The sequence below is a fragment of the Bos javanicus genome, chromosome 17 (genome assembly GCF_032452875.1).
Source record: "Bos javanicus breed banteng chromosome 17, ARS-OSU_banteng_1.0, whole genome shotgun sequence".
Classification (NCBI taxonomy): Eukaryota; Metazoa; Chordata; class Mammalia; order Artiodactyla; family Bovidae; genus Bos; species Bos javanicus.
Genome location: NC_083884.1, coordinates 40,187,364 through 40,207,168, shown reverse-complemented (window position 1 = coordinate 40,207,168; position 19,805 = coordinate 40,187,364). Strand labels below are relative to the sequence as shown.

Here is a 19,805-nt window from a genome sequence, read left to right as displayed (position 1 = left end):
GAACTTATAGTGTGGTTTATAAAAGACATTTCATAGATGGACACATTAAATCATATCAAGACCTGTGTAACCTTTAAAAAAATAAATCAGGAATTCATAATTTACTGAAACGATGAGAAAATACTCTTTAGAGAGTAATGAGCAACATTTAGGTGTTCTAGATTTCTTGTTATTTTTTAATTACGTAGGTGGCATTGAAAATTTTGCATTGTACACGTATAATCATATAAAATCAGTATTTTAAGTAGCATTAGATTCTTAGTAATGCTAAAAAAGAAATGAGTACTGAGAAGGAAGATGTGAATTTTTTGTTATTGTTAAAAATGTCAGGACAAGCCTTTCTTCCTTTGTGACTTTCAGAATTGTTTTCAGCAACAAAGGAGAGTTAAGTGTCTTTCATACCAGAAAATGGACATTTGTTTAGACATGGTGATGGTCCAGGGAGAAAGTGGAGATTTTGTACATTGAATCCTTCAAAACAATTGGATTTTATGTGATTTATCCAATATATTATTAATGTTGAAAAATCAAATGGCAAAAAGCCAAAGATACCTTCTTCAGGTCTTATTTATTATTCCTATATGTCCACTTATAATGTGGATCTTCCCAATGGAGTTATTCTCTGCCATAAAATTCTAAAAAATAATAATGCCATTGAAGGCAAAATTGCTCACTTTTCAGGTTGAGGAAAAAAACATACTTTTAAATATGATCCTAGTCATTCTTCATAGTTTCATTTGTATAGACGGGTGTAGTATAATTTATATTTAAGAGCGCTAAGATGAGTCAGGTCATGCCATAATCTCTGCATTAGTTCCTGGCTCATATAATGGCATTTTCTTTCGTCCTCTAAACGTTCATTAAACACGTTAAAATTCATTTGAGTAAAAATTTGCAATATCTCAGTCCACAAGTAGAGTGTTTAGTCCCCACTTCTGTGGCCTGCATTGTGGACGCTATGAACTTTCAGTGTCTAAGGACTGGTGTGTCCCTACACAGGCTACACTTTGGCTCCGAGTGGCACCGTGGATAACTTCTCAGATTCCGGCCACAGCGAAATCTCCTCGCGATCCAGTATCGTCAGCAACTCCTCCTTCGATTCATTGCCCGTCTCGCTGCCTGACGAGCGGCGCCAGAGGCCGTCGGTCAGCATCGTGGAGACCAGCCTGGCCTCGGGCCGGCTGGAGAGGCGGCCGGCGGTGGAGCCTGACCAGTACAGCCTGGGGTAGGGGCTCCTCTCCTCCACATGTGCACTGCTGTTTACTATGTGTGATGCCCAGGTGGTGGGTGCTCTCCCATCCCAGTTCTGATGCTCAGCATTTCCTGAAAGCACTGTGCTGTCTCTGCCAGGCAGAATGCTTTCGAGTTAGGGCTGGTCTTCACTGGGATCCGTTTCTCTGTGCTGAGGGCAGGGGGCAACTCTGGGATGTGTCTCAGTCCTTTTGTATGAGCTGCCCTCCCAAAATAATCAGACTGTGGTGAGCCCTGTAAGGGGAAGCTTCCTTTATTATAAGAACTGGTTGCTCTTTTCCCCACTGTGTCAATGTACTGACATTGCAAGGTCCAGGGGGAGGAGACTGAACAGGGCAGAGTGGCTGCTGTCGGTGGAGCCTTCATCTTCTTCCTGGGAGGAAAGGAAGCCACCTTTTGAGGGAAAAGGGGGTTTTATTGTAGATTGATTAGTTAATCTTGCTCTTTTCTTCCCCTCTCCTTCTCATCTTCTTTTCTCCTTTTTCTTTCCCGTCGGCCGCCTAGTTCCTGTGCGCCACTGTCTGAGAGCAGGGGCCTGTATGCTGCAGCCACCGTGATCTCTTCCCCCAGCACGGAGGAGCTTTCCCAGGACCAGGGGGACCGAGCCTCCCTGGACGCTGCTGACAGTGGCCGGGGGAGCTGGACGTCGTGCTCGAGCGGCTCCCATGATAACATCCAGACCATCCAGCACCAGAGGAGCTGGGAGACGCTCCCCTTTGGGCACACTCACTTTGATTACCCAGGGGATGCTGCAGGGCTGTGGGCCTCGAGCAGCCATATGGACCAAATCATGTTTCCCGACCACAGTGCAAAGTACAGCAGGCAGAGTCAGAGCCGAGAGAGTCTCGATCAGGCCCAGTCCCGGGCCAGCTGGGCCTCGTCCACAGGGTACTGGGGAGAGGACTCGGAAGGGGACACGGGCACCATCAAGAGAAGGGGGGGTAAGGACGTTTCCCTTGACGCTGACAGCAGCAGCATGACAGCCGTGACCGCAGAGGAAGCCAAACCTGCCGCCATGGCTGCCCACATAGCCGTGACACCCAGTGCTGCCAAGGGGCTCATCGGTAAGCTGACCGCCGGGCTCTGTCGCGTGTGGGTCATGGCTGCACCCTGACTTATTTCAAAAGTAAAAGTATGTGTTTGTGGGTCTTCTCCTCGTTCTGTCCCACCCATTGCCCCTTAGGGCTTCCAAGTTAGCAGTGCACTCAGCATTTTGAAGTGAATGATGGTTACAAGAGCCCACGTTCTGCGCGCTAGTGCTTATAAATACTCTGCAGCACAGGAAACCTTCCATGTGTTGTAGCTGTCAGGATCAGTAGGTTGTCGTTATGGGTATTCTCTGCTGTAGTATTGATCTAGGCTGAAAGTTACCAGAAAGGGTGGTCATTCTCTCTAGAGGAGGAAGTTTTTCTGTTTAATTGGAATCGGTTTTAAATGTTTTATTATTCTATTTTGTTCCCTTGAATTGTATTTAGAAATTTACACATTGCATATTTAAAAATCTCCTACTGATATTTTTTATGTAGGTAAGCTGTTTTCTCTGGTACACAAATTCCCTCTGCACAGGATAGAACATGGTGGGGAGGGGGCTAAGAGGTAATGTCATCAGTAAGAGCCTGGGAGTCAGGCTGGCTGGGGTCGTGCTGAATCGGTGCTTTGCCACTGTCCTAGTTTTGTGACACTAGGTGAGTCACTAAATGGTGTCTGTTTCCTCATCTGTAAAATGAGTTTAATAGTTTCTATCCGTGCAGTTGGTGTGAGTTTTAAAGGAAATATCTGCAAAACACTGAACACTAGTGCCTAGATAATAATTCCTAAGTACATGAAAGTCACTTTCAGTTTGCTGCTGCTGTTTTTGTTGTAAGGTCTCTTATTTTCCCTTAACCCTATCAGAATATATTCTTTATGGCATGCTCAACATCTGCATGATTAAAGTGTAGGGATGCATTATAGGATACAGAGTGAGAAATCTGGTATATAATTTGTCTTTTCAAGATGAATAAGGAAAAAACAATACCTATTCTTAGGTTGCAATTTTTAAAGCACTTTTTAAAAACTGAAGTATAGTTGATTTATAATACGGTGTTAGTTTCAAGTGTGCAGCAAAGTGATTCATATATATATATATTCATATTATTTTCCATTATAGGCTGTTACAAGACATTGAATATAGTTCCCTGTGCTATACACATGTATATGTTAATCCCAAACTCCTAATTTATCCCTCCTCTCCATCTTCCCCTTTGGTAACCATGAATTTGTTTTCTATGAGTCTATTTCTATTTTGTATATAGATTCACTTGTATTATTTTTTAGATTCCACATATAAATGATATCATATTTGTCTTTATCTGGCTTACTTCACTTAGTATGATAACCTCTGAGTCTATCCATGTAGCTGCAAATGGCATTATTTCATTCTTTTTATTGACTAATATCCCAGTGTGTGTGTGTGTGTGTATGTATAACATCTTCTTTATCCATTCATCTGTTGATGGACACTTGGAATGCTTCCATATCATGACAATTACAAGTAAAAAAGCACTTTAACAAACTAATACACACAATTTTTACTGCAAAAGAAAGAATGATCTAAGGTCCTAACAGTTGAGTCTAGAATGTTCAATATAAGAAAACTTGGCCTTCACCTGCCTTTATGTCATGAAGTTACTATAAAAGGATTTTAAGAAAAAATACATACCGTACATACATACAATCTTAAGTTTTGAAATTTGCATCATTTTTGGTACGCTTTTCCAACTTTATTTTGACTCCCTGTTTTCCGAAGTGAGACCCCAGGCTTGAAAGTAACATGGAATTGATCCTCTGCCTGGTGAGGGTGGGTGCCCAGCACAGGGTGACAGCCTGCCTGGCCAGGCCCCTCTCCCGGGTTGCTGGCCTGGGCCTGGGCGCCTTTCTGTTTCCTTTGCCTGGTGTTTCCAGTAAACCCCAGGGTTGGGCGGTGGTTACTTTGTGACCAGCAGAGACGCTCTGCAGTCACCCAGTTAGAGTTACAGATACTGAGATTGCTTAGTCACTTGTGCCACCAGAGATGACCGGTGAATAGCCAGTTTGATAGAGGTCCTGCCTCCCACTGCACCACCCGCGCATCCCGCTCCACAGGCCTAGGTGCAGCTACACAGGCACACTGTCGATCGTGGTCCTCATCCTTTTGGATGAGTGCGCGTGGCCCAGGATGCGCTTCCCTAGATGCTGACTGCAGTGCCTTTTCTCTCCCAGCAGCCAGGAAGGAGGGCCGCTACCGGGAGCCGCCGCCCACTCCACCAGGCTACGTGGGCATCCCCATCACTGACTTCCCCGAGGCCCACCCGCACCCGGCCCGGAAACCGCCGGACTACACTGTGGCGCTGCAGCGGTCCAGGATGCTGGCCCGGCCGGCCGAACCCCCCGCCCCAGGCAGCACCAGGCCTGCCCCCAGGCCGCAGTGGCACCGGCCTGGTGATGGTGACCCACGCGCCGGCCCCTGTGCACCCCCGGGCCTCACCGCCGAGGAGGACGGTACATGCGCCCCCGCACCCGCCCCTGTGCCCCACCTCTAGCATCCCCGATCCTGGCTGGTCTGCTCTCCCTCTGGATGCTCCCCATGCAGGGCTCCACACCCCATACCCCTAACCTAGTGTGCGCAGTTGGGCTGCGTTTTGCTTCTTCCTAAGCAACTTGAGGAATAACTAAAGATTGCAGCGGGGTCCCCTGTAATAACATGTGTGCATGGCTCCTTTTCCTTCCCTAATCCTCAGTTTTCTGGGAAAATGTTTGGACTTGTAACAAGTTCCAAATGAAAGTCTAGTGAAGAAAAACCCACTTCTCTAGAGCTTTTTATGCCTTCTCTGTGTGAACCCAGCTGGCCACTTTGGGGTGGGAATGCAGAGGGGCAGACTGTGCCACCCCTTCCCCCTTCTGCTTTTATGTTATTCTGCAAAAAATTGTTATAGAAGAAAGCAAAACAATTAATGAAAATTACTTATAATCCTGTCATTTACAGACAACCACCATTAGCATTTTGTTATACATCCTTCTAGACTTTATGTGTGAGTGTATACTGTAAAAGGTCACGTGCTGCTTTATACTGTCTGCCTGCAGTGCGGGAGAACTGGGTTCGATCCCTGGGTCGGGAAGATCCCCTGGAGAAGGAAATGGCAACCCACTCCAGTACTCTTGCCTGGAGAATCCCATGGACGGAGGAGCCTGGTGGGCTACAGTCCACGGGGTCGCAAAGAGTTGGACACGACTGAGCTACTTCACTTCAGTGAATTTACCGTCAGTGAATTTCCAATCAGTAAATATACAATATACTTTATTTTAAACTTTTCATTGTGCATCATTAGGGAGAAAAAAAGATGAGTATTTGTAAGTGACTGCTGCTGCTAAGTCACTTCAGTCGTGTCCGACTAGCTGCAGTATAGTGACCCAGACTTAGAAAATAGCTATGGTGTTTTTATTTAGCATATCGGTGAATGTATTCTCTCTAAGCACAAGAAAATGACTTGCTTACTCATTGATTTCCTTCTTTCTTTCACGGTTGTTTTAGCAGAAGATGAACAAGTGTCTGCTGTTTGAGGTGCGGGCTTCTCTGGACCCGAGTCAACCGCCCAAAGGAGAGCACAAGAAGACGCCCCCTAGCGTCGGAGCCTTGGAACTCACACTCTGAGGATGGTGGACCAGTTTGCCTCCTTTCCTGCCTTAAAAGCAGCATGGGGCTCCTGACCCCTCTTCCTGTCCCCTTTGCATGTGAAATACTGTGAAGAAACCGCCCTGGCACTTTTCCGACTTCGTTGCTTGAATGCACAGTGCAGCCGTCTCCGAGCTCCCCGTCGCTGCCTGCCACGTAACACAGCATCATTCCAGATTCCAAGGTCATCGCCACCGATGATTCAACCTGGCTGCACTTACCCACGCCGGGAAGGATTTTTAAAAAATCTCCCTTTTAGATTTCAATCCAGTCCTAGCACTTGGTTTCATTGGAATCGTGAGAAAAGTCAGCCACGGAACTACTTGGGGCCTTTAACCTACCAAGGAAAACAAACGAAATTCTTTGAGTACAGTGCTCGTCCGCTTGTTTACAATGTCCTCTTTTTTTTTTTTTTTTCCTTTTTAATGAGTTTAAAGATTGTGTTCAGAGAGTAAATGTTATATCCATTTAATGATTACAGTATTATTTTGAACCTTTAAGTAGGGTTGCCAGCCTGGGTTTCTCAAAAACCAAATATGCCGGACAGGGTGTGGCCACACCAGGAAGAGAGGAGGCGGGGCACAGCCCCTCTTCCTGTGTCCTGGCCGCCCCCAGAAGTGCCCTATCCTGGAAGCATGAGATGTTAGCCAATTACCTAGATCCAAGGGCTCCTGCCCCTCCTTCCCCAGGGGCTGGAGCTCTACTGTACAAACTGTTTGCACATGGCCGGGGAGGGACTGGGACCCTAGCGTCCTGTGTCTGAGCCTTATGGAGCACAGGGCAGCGTCACCCTTGGGCGTGCCCTGCTCCATCGAGACGGACGGCAGACCCCCTGTTTTTTAAATTATGTTTCTTTGATTTCTGTTCATTTAGCTTTAGGGCTTCTCTTGTTTGTTTTTAAAGAGAAACGTTTATAACTGGATAGCATTGCAGTGAAAGCAGCTTGGGGTGTTGGCACTAACGCCAGCCGTTCATACTGCTCTTTCAAGACAGCCTCCCTGTATCGATCGATCGGCACGAGGGAACACACGAGCCTTTAACATGAAAAAGATCAAAAAGGTCCAAAACCCGGTGCGATCCGCCAGCCTTTGCAAGGCAGGTTGGTGGCCAAAGACTGACCCGTAAGTGGCTTTATGGACGCTGAGATGGAGAAGGCCTGAGTGTAGCAACCACCTGCTCACAGCTGCTATTAACCCCAGAAGGACTGAACCCTCCACTCTATTTTTGTGTTGTTTTTGCACAGACTCCGGAAAAGTGAAGGCTGCCAATCCGAGTAGTACTCAGATGTGAGGAACTGCTGGTCTTGGATTTTTTTTCCATTAAATTCAGCTGATCATATTGATCAGTAGATAAACGTAAATAGCTTCCAATTTTAAAAGTCGAATTGCAGTGTTTTTTCACTGTATCAAAGCAATGTCAGTGCTTTATTTAATGATTCTCTCCTGTATCATGGCATCTGTCTACTTGCTTATATATTACATTGTCAATGATGCATTTGTAATTTTACATGTAAGATGCATTATTTGCCAGTTTTCTTCTCTAGGCTATGGACCTCATGTGCATATAGAAAGACAGAACTCTCGCTCTACACAAGTTGCACAAATGTTATCTAAGCATTAAGTCACCGTAGAACATAGGACTGTAACCTCAGTTCGCTCTGTGATGTCAAGTGCAGAATGTACAATTAACTGGTGATTTCCTCATACTTTTATACTACTTGTACCTGTATGTCTTTTAGAAAGACATTGGTGGAGTCTGTATCCCTTTTGTATTTTTAATACAATAATTGTACATATTGGTTATATTTTTGTTGAAAATGGTAGAAATGTACTATGTTTATGCTTCTACATCCAGTTTGTACAAGCTGGAAAATAAATAAATATAACATACCGCCTTGTCTGTATTCTTAATGACTCGTGCATGCTTTTTCCAACTGAAGTGTGAGAAAGCCCTTGGGGCTGTGCAGTAGCAAGTCCTCAGGGCACTGAGGAGGTACAGATGACATTGCCTAAGAGAGAAGAAATTAATATCATTCATGTTAGTAGAAAATAAGATCATTCATGTGTCCAGAATTCATAGTGTTTAATGAAATTCAGTGAAAAATGATATCATTGTATATCTACATAGCATTTATCTCTTCCCAGTTCTTTTCAAGTAAAAATCTTTGCAGGATGTAATATTTTAATTCCCAATATATATACTAAGAAATAGGACCTCAGAGAATTTAAACTGGCATTCAAGATTATGACCAGTAAGTTAGTACAACCTAGCGAGTAATTTGGAAGTTCTAATGAGTACATCAGGGCTTCCTTGGTGGCTCAGTGGTAAAGAATCTGCCTGCCAATGCAGGAGACATGCTTTGATCCCTGGGTCGGGGAGATCCCCCGGAGAAGGAAATGGCAACCCACTCTAGTATTCTTGCTTGGAAAATCCCATGGGCAGAGGAGCCTGGAGAGCTACAGTCAGTGGGATCACAAGAGAGTCGGACACAACTTGGAAACTAAATAGCAACAAAGAGTGTATCAAATATCTTTGTTCTGTCTGTGAGTCCTAATGTAACGTAGGTCTGAATAATACTTAAGTCTATGAGAAGGGCACTTATATTTAAAAAGGTGAGAGTCAGTTAAGCAAAACATGAGGAAATGTGAGGGCGTCTAGAAAGATGGCAGACTTCAGTCCTGATGCTAAAGGGAAGATGGCCAAAACTTAAAAGTCTGACTGAGACATTTGTGCAGTCTTGTGAAAATCTGGCCACCACAACAATTTGGAGAATTAAGACCATTTCTGTAGCTTCAGCTGTACCTGTTCAGAATGCAGGTGCCCTGTGTGGACACCTGTGTTCTCGTGTGCTCGCCACCATCAGCTGTTCACTGTAAAAACCCTTGCTCAGGGATACCCTATCACAACAGCAACCCATGCTGTCAATTTCTGTCATTCTAAAAGCTTATTCTTCTCTAATGTGTTCAGAAAAATATTAAGGAACTAATGTTTTGAAGAATAACCTCTTAATCATTTTTTGTATTCTGCTGAAAATAAAGGAAAATGACAGTCAGCCATGATGCCTGTTCTTACGTGTTTATGTTTTCAGTTCAGTTCAGTCACTCAGTCGTGTCCGACTCTGCGACCCCCTGAATCGCAGCACGCCAGGCCTCCCTGTCCATCACCAACTCCCGGAGTTCACTGAGACTCATGTCCATCGAGTCAGTGATGCCATCCAGCCATCTCATCCTCTGTCATCCCCTTTTCCTCCTGCCCCCAATCCCTCCCAGCATCAGAGTCTTTTCCAATGAGTCAACTCTTCGCATGAGGTGGCCAAAGTACTGGAGTTTCACCTTTAGCATCATTCCTTCCAAAGACCCCCCAGGGCTGATCTCCTTCAGAATGGACTGGTTGAATCTCCTTGCAGTCCAAGGGACTCTCAAGAGTCTTCTCCAACACCACAGTTCAAAAGCATCAATTCTTTGACGCTCAGCCTTCTTCATAGTCCAACTCTCGCATCCATACACGATCACTGGAAAAACCATAGCCTTGACTAAACGGACCTCTGTTGGCAAAGTAATGTCTCTGCTTTTCAATATGCTATCTAGGTTAGTCAACTTTCCTTCCAAGGAGTAAGCGTCTTTTAATTTCATGGCTGCAGTCACCATCTGCAGTGATTTTGGAGCCCAGAAAGATAAAGTCTGACACTGTTAGTGTCATATTAATAACAGAACTTTGCCGTGTTTTAGGAATATTGCAGAAAGCTCTCCTCCCTAATCAAAAAGACTAAACATACCTGTTCTGTTTTCATACCTGCAGGTCAAAGCGCTCCAAATAGTTCCCTCAGCTTTAACCCTTTCCTCCTCCTGGGGGGTGTAGAGTTTATGCTCATCGTCGCACAGAGTCGGACACGACTGAAGTGACTTAGCAGCAGCAACAGCATACTTTAATATATTTGATCTCCAAGTCACTGATAATCTCTCAAACTGGTCTTGAAAGATGCAAGCTGCTAAACAAGCATGTATCAGCACATCTGGTAGGCCTGTGTGCTTATGGATTTTCAAGGAATTACCACACTTCCATTCTTGCCAAAGAAAAAGAGGAGCTCTGTCCTTGATTCCCTGATGCTGTTCTCCTTGAAAAATAGCTTACTCAGAGAATAAAGCAACTGCACTTGGAAGGGTCAAGTTGTTGATTGGAGAGGCGAATGATCTTGCAAATATTCACAAAGAATGTCAGGCAGCGGAGGTTGAAGTGGGCAGTAATGGAATGGAAATGAGTAGGGCATACTGCAGCCAAGGGGGCAGGGCCCTTCAGAAAGATCTGACAGTGAATAAGGGTTTGCCCAGCTGACAGAGAAAAAACACTGATTGGAACAAAATAATAATTTGTGAATTGCACTTTTTTCAACATTCACATTTTAGCCAAGGACAAAGCAAGCACAGTAAAATTCCTGCCTGTTTTTGAAATGATGTTTTCTGCCCATAGATTTTACAATGCCATGGCTACATAACAGGAACGTTTATAAAAGCTATCAAAACATTGCATGAAAGGCTAAAAAATCTTAGAAATGGCTTTGTTTTATGGGCACTCAATAAGATCATAATAATTTTCATTATGAGAAAAAGTAAGCATAGACTATAATTTCTGAAGTAAATTTTTTAAAAATCTGAAGTAAATTTAGAATCAAATGACCAATTTTTACAGAAGAGAGAAACTAATGAAGTAATTTCCATGTGGGGTATTCAACACTGTAAAAGTCAAAGCTAGTTTCATTTTCTTTTTCTGTAGCTAGTTTAATACAATTTAGGAACTTTTAGTATTAACTCTGACCATAGTTGACGTGTGGTGTGGTCTGATGCGAACCAATGCAGTAAAGGCATATCCCAGCATTTGAAGTTTTCCTTAATTTATATAGATTGGAAACCTTTTCTCAAGTAAAATTATAAAATTGATTTAGGTGGACTTCCCTGGTGGTCCAGGGGATGACTCCTCGCTCCCAATGTAGGGGGCCCCAGTTCGATCCCTGGTTGGGGAACTAAGATTCTCCTACTGCAACTAAGCCCGCGAGCTCTAGAGTTGGCACTTGCCACTAGAGAAGCCCTCGAGCTGCAACAAAGACCCATCACAGCCAAAATGAATAATAAAAAAATAATAAATATTTGAAAATTGATCAAGTCAGTGTCACATGTAACATGAAGGTGAAATATGTACAAACCTATCAGATGTAGTTTAATGAGCTAATTTTACTTGTGTGTATTTCCTATGGTGCAGGCACTTTTCTCAATGCCAGATATTTACAAATATCACCAAAGTGAACCAAAGTGCCCTCCAGTTATAGTCTTCTTTTAGCTGAATGTTTCCCATTTCTCAGACCTGAGAGGGGAAAATGTCATGACCTCAGGATCGTGAGTATCTTATCAATCAGCCTTGATCACATCTGGATCGAAGATGTGAGATGCCTGACCCCAAAATTGCCTGGCTTGCCAACCATCTAGAAGAAGTTCCTAGAAGGACACTGTGACTGGTAAGAAAAGTAAACTGACTTGAACTCATCACTTTCTCTTTGGAGAATTTCTACGTGAAGGCAAAAAAGAGCAAATGCTGTGTCTAGTCAAGATGCAGAAGCTGTGAGACGAGAAAAGTGATAAGAATGCAAAAACCGTGAGAAGAGGGTTACAAGGTCAGGAAAGTGATGCACTGATGGCAGGGGTGTTCAAAGCCAAGTACAGCAGACACTTGTCTCCTGGGGAGCAACCAAATGTCAGGGTGTCATTGCCTTTGGTTGGTGAATGTCTGGTCCCAGAACCACTCCCTGCAGCTGGGCTCTGTGAGCTGTTCTTCCTGAGACACAGATGGAGAGTCATTCCTGCTCTTTGTGCATCCTCTCTTGGTTACCACTCTCTTCAGCACCTAGAATAGTGCCTGGGATAGTGTAGAGGTTTTAGTAAATGAACATCTTCAGTTCAGTTCAGTTCAGTCGCTCAGTCGTGTCCGACTCTTTGCGACCCCATAAATCACAGCACGCCAGGCCTCCCTGTCCATCACCAAATCCCAGAGTTCACCCAAACTGATGTCCATCGAGTCAGTGATGCCATCCAGCCATCTCATACTCTGTCGTCCCCTTCTCCTCCTGCCCCCAATCCCTCCCAGCATCAGAGTCTTTTCCAATGAGTCAACTCTTTGCATCAGGTGGCCAAAGTATTGGAGTTTCAGCTTTAGCATCAGTCCTTCCAATGAACACCCAAGACTGATCTCCTTTAGAATGGACTGGCTGGATTTCCTTGCAGTCCAAGGGACTCTCAAGAGTCTTCTCCAAACACCACAATTCAAAAGCATCAATTCTTTGGCGCTCAGCTGTCTTCACAGTCCAACTCTCACATCCATACACGACCACTGGAAAAACCATAGCCTTGACTAGACGGACCTTGGTTGGCAAAGTAATGTCTGTGCTTTTGAGTATGCTATCTACGTTGGTCATAACTTTCCTTCCAAGGAGTAAGCGTTGTTTAATTTAATGGCTGCAGTCACCATCTGCAGTGATTTTGGAGCCCCAAAGAATAAAGTCTGACACTGTTTCCACTATTTCCCCATCTATTTGCCATGAAGTGATGGGACCAGATGCCCAAATTATAGATAAACTGGGCCATCAAAATCAGCCAACATGCATTTATGTATTTATTACTTTAAAAACTTATATTTTAGAAAACATTTAGGTTCACAGCAAACTCGAGTGGAATGTACAGAGGTCCCACACACCCCTCGTTCCCCCACATGCATAGCCTCCCCTACTCTTGACATCCTGCACCAGAGTGGTGCATTTGTCACAAAGGATAACCCAACCCTGACAGGTCATCATCACCCAAAGTCCACAGTTTACATTAGGTTCACTCTTGGTGCTATACATTCTACAACATGCATTTATTGAAGGGTGTCTATAACTGTGCCAGTACTGGTGAATATTTAGAGTAAAATAAATAGCAGAAATTTCTTTATGGAAGTATATTTGGCAAATAAGTGACTCCTGACAAGGTTAGCAAGGATTTAAGATTAACAAGGGGAGCAAAGACTAAGAGGCTGTTTAGGAGCTAAGTTCTGTGTGGCTACAGATGTTCAGATGAATGAAAAATGGACAGAGGCTGAGGCATCCAGAGAAGAGTCTTCGGCTCCTCCTGAGCATCCGGGAGGATGGGATGGACTGGGGCGATGCCTGGACATCAAGGAAACACCCTAACTAGCTGAGGCTTCAGGACTAGGAGACCCTGAGAAATCATTTGGAACAAGCAAGGAAGGGTGCGATTACATGGGACAAAAATGTTTTAGATACTGTATTTGTTATTTGAGGGGCTCAGTCAATGCTCATAAAAAGAGAAAGGGAAGGAAGGAAATGAGCAGAAGAAAGAATCTCTGATGAGAAAACCATCTGGAAAGAAGATCTGTTTTGGAGGAGAACAGGATTCAAGGGTGAGAGAGGAGAAGTGGGGGTCGCCCAGGCTGGGAGGTTTGGGGCCAAGACAGGAGGGAAGAACAAAAACAATTCAAGGGGAAAAAAATCAGTAGTACTTGATGTCCAACAGGATATGAGGAATGAAAGAAAAAAAAAATCAAGCCACCTCTCCCACTGCCACACACAGGAAAAAACTCGAAAGAAACTTAAAATTCCTGGCTTGAGTGCTTAAGATGAAAGAAGCAACATTGACAAAGGTGGAGACGTTGCTGAAAATGATACTGATTTTTATCTATTCATCTGTCAGTGGACATTTCGGTTGCTTCTGTGTGTTAGCTACTGTAGACAGCAGTGCAGTGAGTTTTGGGGTGCGTGTATCCTTTTGGACCATGGCTTATTACTCAGCCAAAAAGAATGAAATAATGCCATTTGCAGGAACATGAATAGACTGCCATACTAAGTGAAGTAAGTCAGAGAGAGACAAATATCATATGATATCACTTACATGTGGAATCTAAAAAAAAAAAGATACAAATGAACTTATTTACAAAACAGATGTAGAAAATAAACTTATAGTTACCAAAGGGGGAAGGGGGAGGGGAAAATTAGGAGTTTGTGATTAACATATGCACACTATTATGTATAAAGTGGGCTTCCCTGGTGACTCAGATGGTACAGAATCCACTTGCCATGCAGAACACCCGGGTTCGATCCCTGGGAAGATCCCCTGGAAAAGGAAATGGCAACCCACTCCAGTACTGTTGCCTGGAGAATCCCATGGACAGAGTGAGCCTGGCGGGTATAGTCCATGGGGTCACAAAGAGTCGTACATGACTGAGCAACTAACACACACGTATAAAATAGATACAACCAACAAAACCCACTGTATAGCACAGGAAAAATTAAATACTCTGGAATAACCTAAATGGGAAAAGAATTTGAAAAAGAATAGATACACTTATATATAAAACTGAATCACTTTGCTGTCCCAGGTGACTCAGTGATAAAAGAATCTGCCTAACAATGCAGGAGATGGAAGAGGAAGATCTCCTGGGGGATGGTGGCAACCCACTCCAGTGTTCTTGCCTGGGAAATCTCACAGCCAGAGGAGCCTAGTGGGCTACAGTTCAGGGGGTCACAAAAGAGTCAGACACCACAGAGGACAAGAACATGCATACCTGAAACAACATCGTAAAATAACTATACTCCAATAAAAAAAATTTAAAGAGAAAGTGATACTAATTTTCAAAACAAGGTCAAGAAGTCTTCTTGTCCAGGGGTTCAAAGCCCCACACAGTCTCCATTTTAGTTCCTGCATCCTTGGGTAAGAGATGTGTGTGCTGAAGAAGAAGCTTCACACCCCCATCCCCCTCCAGAGGTACAGACCCTAGTGAGGTTACATGGCTTATTCACTGCATTTGCCAACACATGTTCAATTCATCCTTTTATGTCACTGTCTATGTTTCAAATCTCTACATCCAACCAAGCTATTTCCAGCCCTGCGGACCCCAGGGTTACTCTTCAATGATAGAATTGGTGTGATCTTGGATGAGCTGGGAGGCTTTTTTATAGCACTTTAAAAGACCAAACAAAATAGCCAAATAGAATGTGAATACATAGAATAGAAAGAGTCAGACAGGCAAGGTGAGCAGGGTGGGTTAGGCCATAGACCCACACAATTAAAATAATTTTTTTTTTAAAGTGTAACTCTTTACTGGCATGCAAAATGAGGCCCAGAAAGGAACATTTACCATGTGGAATTTCTAAGATTCACCTCAAAAGGGCATACCCGGAGGGCCAGGAGGATGAAGGCCTGCTAGTGGAGAGTCCGGAGTCTCTGAGGGGTCCTTCATCCTGAACTCTCCAACGAGGAGGCAGCAGGGGGTGGGGTACAGGGCAGGGAGGAGAGACTGGTGATCTGGCCTTTCACATGCCACTATCATGCCCTCCACCACCCAGGAAACAGGGCAGGTGTTCTTTGCTAAAATCCTTACCTCCCACCCAAGAGTTCTGGGACCTGACCCAATCTGCAGGATGCAGGTTGCTGAAAACAAACCAAATAAAAATGTTTCCCCCCAAAAGTTAGCTTTGCAATGAATAGATGCCAAGGTTTCTCTCACAATCCTGTTACCTTTCTTTTTAGGCTCAAGCATTTGAATCCTGAACTTGAACTGCTTGGTTTTGATTTTTTAGCCCATGAGATCCTGGAAAAGAACCTGAATCTCTATACCTCAGTTTCCTGATGTGTAAAATGAATGAAATGATAGAATCTGTCTCCATGGTAAAGCAAACAGAAACAGCATGTGGCACAGGTCATCGAAAAATGTTAGCTGCCGTTAGGTTTTATATCATATCAAAGTATTCTCCTAAATAGTATGTGCACATTAATAACCTAGATATTGATTTGTAATTAAAGCATGTTGTTAAGCATAAAATTCTATGCAATTCAGCAAGATGTCTGCCATTTTAGGAATGCAAATTAAAACCACAATGAGATATCACCTCATACCCATTAGGATGGCTACTGTCATGATACCAGTTCTATGTGGAATCTACAATATGATACAAGTCAGCATATTTACAAAACAAAAACAGACTCTCAGATATAGAGAGTAGACTGTGGTTGCCAAGGGGAAAGATTGGAAGAGGGAAGGATTGGGAGTTTGGGATTAGCAGACACAAACTATTATATATAGAATGGATGAACAGCGGAGTGCCACTGTATAGCACAGGGAACTATATTCAGTATCCTATAATAAACCATAATGGAAAAGAATATGAAAAAGAATGCATATATATATATGTAATGTAACTGATTCACTTACTGTACAGAAGAAATTATTACATTATAAATAAACTACACATCAATAAAATTTAAGAAAAAAAAGGATGGCTACTGTAAGTAGCAATAGGACAGGAAGTAACTTGTGTTTGTGATAAGACGTGCAGAAATTGTAATCCTTGTGCACTGTTGGGGGGAATATGAAATGGTACAGAGATTATGTAAAACAGCAATATAGTGGTTCCTCAAAAATTGAAAAATTGAATTATCACATGACTGGGCAATTTCATGTTTGGATTTACACCCTAAAGAGCTAAAAACAGGAACCCAAAGGGATATTTGTACATGTTCACAGCACCATTATTCATATTAACCAAAAGGTGGAAGCAAACAGTCTATTGACAGATGAGTGGATGAACAAAATGTGTATCTATGCAATGGAGTATTGCTCAGTTTTAAAAAGGAAGAAAATTCTGATACACACTACAAAATGGATGGCAGTGGGGACATTGTGCTAAGTGAAATAAGGCATCACAAAAGGACATACTATACTATATGATTCCATTCATGTGAGGTGCATGGAATCATGACCCTCATAGAAAGTAGAATGGCAATTGCCAGGGGCTGGGGAGGGGCAGTGATGGTATAATAGGTATGAAATTTCAGTTGTGCGAGGTGAGACCACGTCTGTGGATGGTGGGGATGCTGGCGACACAAGTGAATGTACTCACAACCGCTGAACAGCACTTAAAAGTGGTCCAATTGTATGACAAATTTTATGCTATGTGTATGTTACAACCATAATTTTTTTTTAGTTTATCATTAGTTTTAAGTAATGTGACATCTATTAATATATATAATTCTAACCATCCTGTCCCTCATACCCATCTTTCAGATGTAGAAACAAAATTGTACAAACCCCTTCTCAGAGTGAAAATAGGAAACCAGGAATGTTACCCTCTAAGAAAGCAAATCAGGGGAGTTCCCTGGTGTCCAGTGGTTGAGATGCTATGCTTCCACAGCAGGGGGCATGAGCTCCATCCCTGGTCGGGGGAACTAAGATCCCACAAGCTGTATAGTGCAGCCAAAAAATTAAATAAAAAGTGAGTCTTTTTTTTTTTGGTTTGCATTTGCACCCATTTTAATGAAAAAGACACTGTGAATCAGAACATTTGAATCTAAAAAAATAATAAAAACGCTTTGCTTATTTACTTCCTGTGTCCAATACATTGTACTGATGCTTTAAGAAAGGAGAAAGATACTACATATGTGTGATGCAAGGAAATAAACAGAAAATCTACTAGCTAGCCAATCAAGCTGGGGGTATAGCATCAATTAGGATTGAATTCAAATTCTGTTCTTTAATATTAGAAGTAGGAGTTCCAATTCTGGTAGTGGAAGAATAGCTTGTATTAGATTATCCCTCTTGCTGATAACAATTATAAATGCTGGACAAAATATAAAAACAACAAAACAGTTTGAATTCACTGGAGAGCAACCCAAAGCAGGATTGATCAGGCAACAGTCTTTGAAGGAAGGGAAGCAAATGAGGTCACCTCTGCATTGAACTGGCATTTCCCCTGTGGGCCCCTCCCAGTCACTGTGGCCCACTTGGGACACAGTTCAAGCTCAGGGTCAGTCCCACTGTGCTCAAGAAGGTCAGACTTCCATCTCCAGAAGATGAGAGAAGAGACTCACAGAGGAGAGAGTGCTGAGTCTGCATAACAATGCCCTTCCAGTCTCTGGCAGACTCTAGAACCATGCACATCCAAAGTGAGGCCCTAAGAAATCTAGCAGAAAGCAGATGCTGGGAGGCTGAGGAGTTGAGCAGACACTCCAGCTGCTGTCTGGGCCCAGGAAGATGGAGACTGGGGATAGGATTTCATCAAGTTAGAGGGACTTCATGAGCACCTGGGGCTTCCAGTGAAAACTGCAAAGGTCCATTAGCAGGAGTGAAAACCATGTCCCCAAACTGAGGGCTATGTCCTCTGACCAACAAAGCCCATAACTCAGCATCTGTGTGTAATCTGTTTGAAGAAAAAAATCCAGTGCTCTTCAGAGGCAAATAACATAATCCAGACTCTCTACAATGTTATCATTGATTACATGATGTCAAGAATATAACCAAATATTACAAGACATGGACAAAAACAGGAAAAAATAATAAATAGTGGTGAAAGCAGGTGTGAGGGGCAGGGAAAGAAGGAGTAAGGGGAGAGTGGGAAGAAAAAGCAACCATATGAAAGAACCATATGGTGGAAATACATTAATAATATCTTCAAAACAGAAGAAAACATCACAAGGGTTCATATTCATCCAATTAAGTCAATATCATGTATTAATACATGAAAATCTTACCACTTGATTGACAATATGATTATCACAACAAAGAGAAAAAAATCAATAAAAGAAACAGATTTTTCTTTTGGTTGTATTTTGTGGCATTTAATAGAAAAAATGTAAGGAACTCTGTTGCACTCACTTTCTTCACTGAAAGAATAACCATGGTGATTCAGATGTGGGTTTATGGCAAACCTTCTTTTCAAAATTAAAATGCTGACATACACAGTATAGAGCAGGGCACCCTCCTCATTTGAAGTTGTAGTAATGACACTGAGATTTACCCTTTAATAATAGTTAATGTGGCCTACCTATTGGATACATCTGATAATAGCAAAAAATGGTGTCTTTCAGTTCTCAGGGTATTGAATTAGTTGAGGGTTGGAGTACATAATTTTGCACATGGCAGCAGAATCCAGAGTTTGCACTGAGAGTGGCTTCCTCTTTGGTTTCAAATACCTTTGAAGGTCAGTCAAGTATGATTGAACCTAAGAGATTTGAATAACCACATTTCCTTTTACTCCCATGGAGCTCAAGATCCTCAGAGTTTCCCCAAATGATGGGGTCTTTACAGGGAGGGTACAATAGGCTACACAGGCCCACTTCACTTGACATTGCACTTGACCTGGTCAGCTCAGGCAGAAGCATGAGCTTTATCTATGGCTTTTAGAGACAAAATATTTATAAATGTTTTCAATTGTTTTCTCTAGACCTGGTAAGGAACCCAGCATTGATCAGCTTCACACACCAAAAGCCTTCAACTTGTGAGTTAATCTCTGACCAATGACTCTAACTAAGGGAGATTTTCCCTCCTGGCTCAGCTCTCCTGGAAGCTGCCCCTTTACCCTCTTCACACTGATCAAGAACTTCCCACTGGAGATCACATTATGGTAGCAGATTCTTGGAGGAATTATTCTCATGACAGTGATGCGGAATGCCACCATTTCCTGCTTTTAATGCTCTGGAGGCATTGCTGTGCCCCTAAATCACGCTTTATCCAACCAGACAGGAGGGCTCAGCCCATGGTGACAGAGCATTGAAGGATTTGGTGAGCTCTGACTGCCTGATGAACTATGGAATGAGGTTCATGACATTGTACAGGAGACAGGGATCAAGACCATCCCCATGGAAAAGAAATGCAAAAAAGCAAAATGGCTGTCTGGGGAGGCCTTACAAATAGCTGTGAAAAGAAGGGAAGCAAAAAGAAAGGAGAAAATGAAAGATATAAGCGTCTGAATGCAGAGTTCCAAAGAATAGCAAGAAGAGGTAAGAAAGCCTTCTTCAGCGATCAGTGCAAAGAAATAGAGGAAAACAAC

General features: G+C 43.0%; 1 protein-coding gene across 28 annotated transcripts in view; it reads left to right on the top strand.

Annotated features, from left to right (window-relative positions):
* Window positions 1-7,830, top strand: part of RAPGEF2 (Rap guanine nucleotide exchange factor 2) — a 272,594-nt gene extending 264,764 nt beyond the window's left edge. For 14 of the 28 annotated variants that reach the window (XM_061384286.1, XM_061384281.1, XM_061384292.1 and 11 more), the window contains 4 exons: window positions 1,000-1,225; window positions 1,756-2,315; window positions 4,492-4,770; window positions 5,801-7,830. In XM_061384286.1, coding sequence (XP_061240270.1) covers window positions 1,000-1,225; window positions 1,756-2,315; window positions 4,492-4,770; window positions 5,801-5,829 — 1,094 coding nt within the window. In that variant the 3' untranslated portion in view covers window positions 5,830-7,830. The remainder of the gene's footprint in view (window positions 1-999; window positions 1,226-1,755; window positions 2,316-4,491; window positions 4,771-5,800) is intronic. The other 14 variants (XM_061384291.1, XM_061384288.1, XM_061384285.1 and 11 more) reach the window with 3 other exon arrangements.
* Window positions 7,831-19,805: the final 11,975 nt, after the last annotated feature.